We start from the raw sequence: 5,735 nt of genomic DNA on the forward strand, positions 1-5,735 counted from the left end.
CAACAATTGAGCTAAAAAGTTAGTTTTACATCCGACCAGGATGTAAAGCAAATAATTTGATTTGAGGAAGGAAGGTTTTAGAATTCAGATATTTGTTTTAAATGATATATCAAATATTACACATTATATAGTAAAATACAATTATATAGATGTTAATGCAATTAAATCTTATCAAAAGATGTAACCAGTAGCAACTAAAACACCCCCCCCCCAAAGGACTTGTAAATTCAACCTTTAATTCAAAATGAAAGGACAACTGAGTCTGCAATGAATTATGACATGCCTGCAGTTTTGTAGTAAGTCTTTATCTGAATCTTAATGTCTAACTTTTTAAAGACTGGAGGTGGAAGAAAGTTCTTATTAATTGCAGAACAATATGGTACACAACATTTCTGACATAAAATATTTATTTGAAGGAGAATAATGAATATACTGATTTTTAGTGAATCTGAAATTGAATTTGTATCACCTTTTCTACATTCTGCTTACCTCATTCTACATTTAAAAAAAGTTATTGTGTCTATCCCTTCTAGGTTCCTTGAGGGTGTTTGCCATTTCAAGCTCGTCTTTATAAATCTCATAAAGTATAGAATTAGAGAAAGTTCTCAGTTGTGAGTTTAATTATTTGAGAATTATTGTGTTGAAACTGATTGTATATTTTATCTTTGAAAGGTACACCATTATTTGATGGTTCGTGTCGTTTCATTGATCCACAGACTATACAATCCATTCAGCAATGCCATTTGCTGCTTAGCAATCTTAATACAGTCTTAAGCTGTTTTGCAACAGAGGCACAAGAGATCACGGAAAGAGGTGTGCTGTTTATCTTATATAAATGAGCGTTTTGTTAAATTTTACTTATTGACTTCTTAAAAGACTAAATTTCCTGTCTTAGATGGATCATTGTGCAAAAAGGCCATTATTTTCTCAAATGCTGTTTGTTTTGTTTTGTGTTTTTTTTTTTTTTTTTTATGAAAAGCTACATAATGCTATTAGGTGTATCATGAGCCCATGCTTAAATAAGTGGCAAATTCTGGATTTAAACCTAATGGCTTTTAAGGTAGTATATTTATAATAGAATTTCAAATTTTTAAATTATACATAAGTTTTTATTCACAGAGGCCATTGTAATGTTTTCTGCTGTTTTGCCATTTTAAATAAACAGTCAGTTTTATTTAAAGGTCTGATATGAACAACCTATGGTATATTAATGATACTGTATAGTTTGTAGCAGTGTATAAACTTGACTTCTGAAATTAGGTAAATGGAAGTGTAGCTGAGATAGAAACATACCTAAAACATCTACTTTAGTGAGTTATTTGTTCAACCTAAGTTTTAACTTACTGTTAAAAATAACCAAAGAATTAATTAGTTTTTTAATTAGTGTCTTGTTTTTTCATTTGTGGTTGAAGTTTAAACAACTAATGTTTAACTCTTCCTTACAGGCCGTATGAACTTAACCAATAAATGTGTGGTTTCCCAGCTCATCTGTCAGTATGCACAAATGGTTCTCTGGTTCTCTCATTCTGGGCTTTTACCAGAGGGCTTAGGTAAAATATTTACTTATCTATAAATATTAATTGAAACATTCTTAAATCTTTATAATTTTGTGGTTGTGTTCTAATGTTTTAGGTTTTCTTTCTTCTACCACCTCACTTATGTTCCTTTTATTCTTACTTTCTTTTCTTACATTCTTTCTGTTTATTTTCAGTACCTCACCCCATGCCTGATACACAGGTTTTCCATACATGTTTATTGGGTTAAAGAACATTTTGAAGGAAAGAATATTTGAAAGAATATTATGGCTTCTGAAAGTTGATTCAATATCACCAGCTATAATTTAGGTCCATAGAACTTACAATCTTTTTATTTTAAGAGTTCTTTTAATATGGTTATTAACAAATATTTACCATCATTTAAATACCTCTTTTTATCTCAGGGGTGGGGAACCTTTTTTCTGCCAAGGGCCATGTGGATATTTATAATATCATTCATGGACCATACAAAATTATCAACTTAAAAATTAACCTGCTATATTTGGTCAAACATTTAATTAACTCACCCCTAATACCCTGGCAGGGCCAGACCTAATAATTTCGCAGGTCTTATATAGCCTGCAGGCCGGACATTCCCCGCCCCTGTTTTATCTAATGATTGATGCCAATATCAAGAATTAGAGAATTTGACTTTTGCTGTATTTGTTTAAAATACACTTCCAAAGCTTATTAACTTCTTGCATTTCCAGGATTCGTATTAGATTTTTTTTATTTTTATTTTTTTAAAATATATTTTATTGATTTTTTTACAGAGAGGAAGGGAGAGGGATAGAGAGTTAGAAACATTGATGAGAGAGAAACATCAATCAGCTGCCTCCTACACACCTCCTACTGGGGATGTGCCCGCAACCAAGGTACATGCCCTTGACCGGAATCGAACCTGGGACCTTTCAGTCCGCAGGCCGACGCTCTATCCACTGAGCCAAACCGGTTAGGGCTCGCATTAGATTTTATTTAAGCTTGCTTCTCTCACTGTCCATAATTGCTGTTGATCTGTTCTTTCATAATTCTCTTAGCATCCTTATTGTTACAGGTGTTTATGAGAGACTTGGTTTTCTCATTTGTGCATCTATTAATAAAGGGGTGGGTATATCATTGAAGTTTAGGAAGCCTACAAATTAAACAATAATATAAAATTATAGTAAAATATCAATGTGAGTAACCTAAGTATTGTTGGGATATTTTGGAAATATTACTAGCTTTTTTTCCAACTCTTAAAAAAACAATCTAGATGATGCTGTGCAGTTGTCAAGGTTATGCTACAACTACCCTGTAATTCAGAGCTACTACACCAGTCGTCGGCAGAAGTGTGAGCTTTTATCAAGGTATAGTACATCCAGAACCTTCCAGCAACATGTTAGAGACATTTCTCCTGTAGGAAGTCAGAACGCCTTCTGAGGTAGAACAACATTCATCCTGTTATAAAATGATTAAATGGGTGGAATTCTCAGAATTTGTTACCAACATTACTGTTTTATTTGCAATGTTTGCCTTGGCCTGATGGTCACACTTTTCCTTTAGAACTTGAGTATAGCTATTTGTTATTTCCTAAAGAAAGCTATTTACCACCATTCATAATTAGAGGAGATTCTATAATTTTAAACGTGCTTTTTCTGAGAATTCTTATTCAGGAAAAAAAAAAAACTGGAAGCTGCTATTCGTCAAAAAAGCTTCAAATAGGTCACCAGTTAGTTATGTTACATTCTTTCCATTAACAGTTGCATTTCAGCACTTGGACGACTTTGTTTTTCTCCCCTTATTTCTTCTCCCCCCCTTCCTGCTTCCCAACTCTTCTCCCTTTGATAATTGGGATGATTGCTTTTAAGAATTTAATGCTATTGTCTTGATAATAATAATTACCACTAATGTTAAATAATCTTTAATGTTGCCCTTATTGCAGTGGTAAATGGAACTCTGACTATTTGATGATCGATGGAATGGTTTCTCAGTTAGGAGATCGAGTTGAGAAATTGTGGAAACGAGATGAAGGAGGCACAGGAAAATACCCTCCTCCTAGTCTGCATGTAGGTTTGCAGTAACATGGTATCACTGAAGAGTTCACAAAGTTGTGGGGAGGGAGGTATGCTTAACTGAGTTGTCACACCTGGCACAGTCTTGGGGAAAAACAAGGAGTGAGAATAAATCTATAATAATAAAAGCGTAATACGCTAATTAGACTGGACACCTTCCCGGCGAGGGAAGCCCAGGTCTCAGGTGCCAGAGGGAAGCCGGTGCTGCAGCCGGGGGAAGGAAGGCCTACTCTTGCATGAATTTTGTGCATTGGGCCTCTAGTGGGTATATAAAATGGACTGAATTTTTTATCTCTTTTATAGGCACTACTTGACATATACCTACTAGACGACGTTACTGAAACAAGCAAACATTTTATTGTATCCTTTAAAATTTTTATTAAATAATTCATGTATTACCTAAATCACAAAATTTCAGAATAGTAGGAACCAATACGCAATCTAATCCAGTCTCAATTTCACATTTGAATTTTTTTAAAAGGAAGGTTTTTGGTTTTTTTTGCCCTGATTCATAATTTAATGGCTGTGCAGGTGCTGGTCTCTTCTGCCGCTCACAGGCCCACTGCTCTGGGGTCAGGGTTTTCTGCTCAACGGCATGGATATGCTTCACCAGCCGGTGTCTCTGGAGCAGCGGCTTCCCCTTCCACTTGGCCGACACCACCAGAACTCGGAAGCTGGACACTCAATGGTTGGGAGTCGTGGCCTCCACCTCCACGTGCTCTGCCTGCAGGTCCCGTCGCAGCTTCTCCCGCAGCTGAGTTCCATGGCGGCCGGCGGGGGCGGCCCGGCGCGGGCAGAACCCCAGATCCCACGCGGGTCACGCTGCTTCCACCCTCACTGCTGCCACTTCTGCGGAGGCCTCTACTTCCGCCCTTACTGAGGCGTTCCTAAAAGGAAGGTTTCTTAACCCAGGATCTGTGGGTTGGGTTTAAGTGGTCTGTGGTTAACCTGAAATTATGCAAACGTTTGTTTTATGTTTATTTTTGTAGGGATAGGGTCCAGTGCTTTTATCAGATTCTCAAATGTGTCTGAGACACTCCCCAAGTTAAGAGCAGTTCTAAAACATTACTGGCAAGTAGTCATTTTCAAATAGGTTAACTTATGTACTGAATATGAATATATTTAAGGTTGTTTACTATTTACTACCTTAGACATTGTGTTGAGCCCTGTGGTCGTTGCAGTAAGGTTTTTGTCCTCATGTCAGTTATTAATCTGAAAACGGGTAGTTCTATTAATAGTTTTTAAGACACTTGATGCATTTGCTTAAGCTGCCAAGTTTTGCTGGCTAATGAATTTGTCTATAGCTTTGTTTCTTAAATTTGCTAAGCTACTGACTTCATGAAGCAAGTACGCTTCAGTTCTTCTCTTTTGTGGTGGTGCTTCCTATGAAGAATGAAGGAAGCTGGTGTGGGATTGCCTATACCCACATCTAATAAAACTACTTCCCCTAGCTGGGCATTCATAATGGTTTTCTAAAAACTAAAGTCTTTCAAGAATCATTCCTTCTATATTCTGTTGCTACCTGTTATAAATATATAGGTAGAAGTTTTTGTTTATTGTCCTTAACCCACTTTTTAAAAGACCATTTATTTGTTACTTGATATTATGTATTCATTCCCAAACAAAACAGATACTTCAATTGAATCATTTCCAACTGCCTTTGCCATTTCTTGGGACCAGGTTAAACTTATTCAAGGATTTTGGCTGATCGATCATAATGACTATGAGGTGAGTCTGTTAGTTCACTTAGAATTAAAGCTTTTGTAAACTATTAAAATAATGATTAAAATTTATATTAAAGATGTGATTGAATCTATTTCTAGAGGTAATGTAAGGAGTCAGTTCAAATAAAGCCTTCACTACCCTAGGCAGTAAGAATACAAAGATAAAACTCCAGGTGTCTCACTACTTAAAGAAAGGAAACAAATAGGTAACAATTACCAATAGTGCAGATATGGTGATTGTTAGGTTAGAAATCTGTTTAGTGTGTAGGGGGAACCACAGAGGCAGGATTTAGCATTGATATGTGAAGTTGAGATGAAAAGAATTTTGTATGATTAGAGTTGGGAAGAGAGGGCTCAAAAAGCATGAGGTTTTTTAAAAGTGTTTAATTGAAAAATAAAGGATACCGTAGGTTGCCATTTACACT

At 35.9% G+C, this 5,735-nt stretch overlaps 1 protein-coding gene across 1 annotated transcript in view; it reads left to right on the forward strand.

Moving 5' to 3' along the window:
• The first annotated feature begins 253 nt into the window (after positions 1-253).
• LOC102417290 (protein ELYS-like) overlaps positions 254-5,735 on the forward strand; it is a 5,947-nt gene continuing 465 nt past the window's right edge. Inside the window, exons 1-7 of the mRNA XM_006109094.3 lie at positions 254-296; positions 673-813; positions 1,446-1,550; positions 2,788-2,881; positions 3,457-3,580; positions 3,890-3,946; positions 5,168-5,314. Of these exons, the coding sequence (XP_006109156.2) occupies positions 275-296; positions 673-813; positions 1,446-1,550; positions 2,788-2,881; positions 3,457-3,580; positions 3,890-3,946; positions 5,168-5,314 (690 nt within the window). The 5' untranslated portion in view covers positions 254-274. The remainder of the gene's footprint in view (positions 297-672; positions 814-1,445; positions 1,551-2,787; positions 2,882-3,456; positions 3,581-3,889; positions 3,947-5,167; positions 5,315-5,735) is intronic.

Source organism: Myotis lucifugus, unplaced genomic scaffold (assembly GCF_000147115.1).
Source record: "Myotis lucifugus unplaced genomic scaffold, Myoluc2.0 scaffold_5785, whole genome shotgun sequence".
Lineage (NCBI taxonomy): Eukaryota > Metazoa > Chordata > Mammalia > Chiroptera > Vespertilionidae > Myotis > Myotis lucifugus.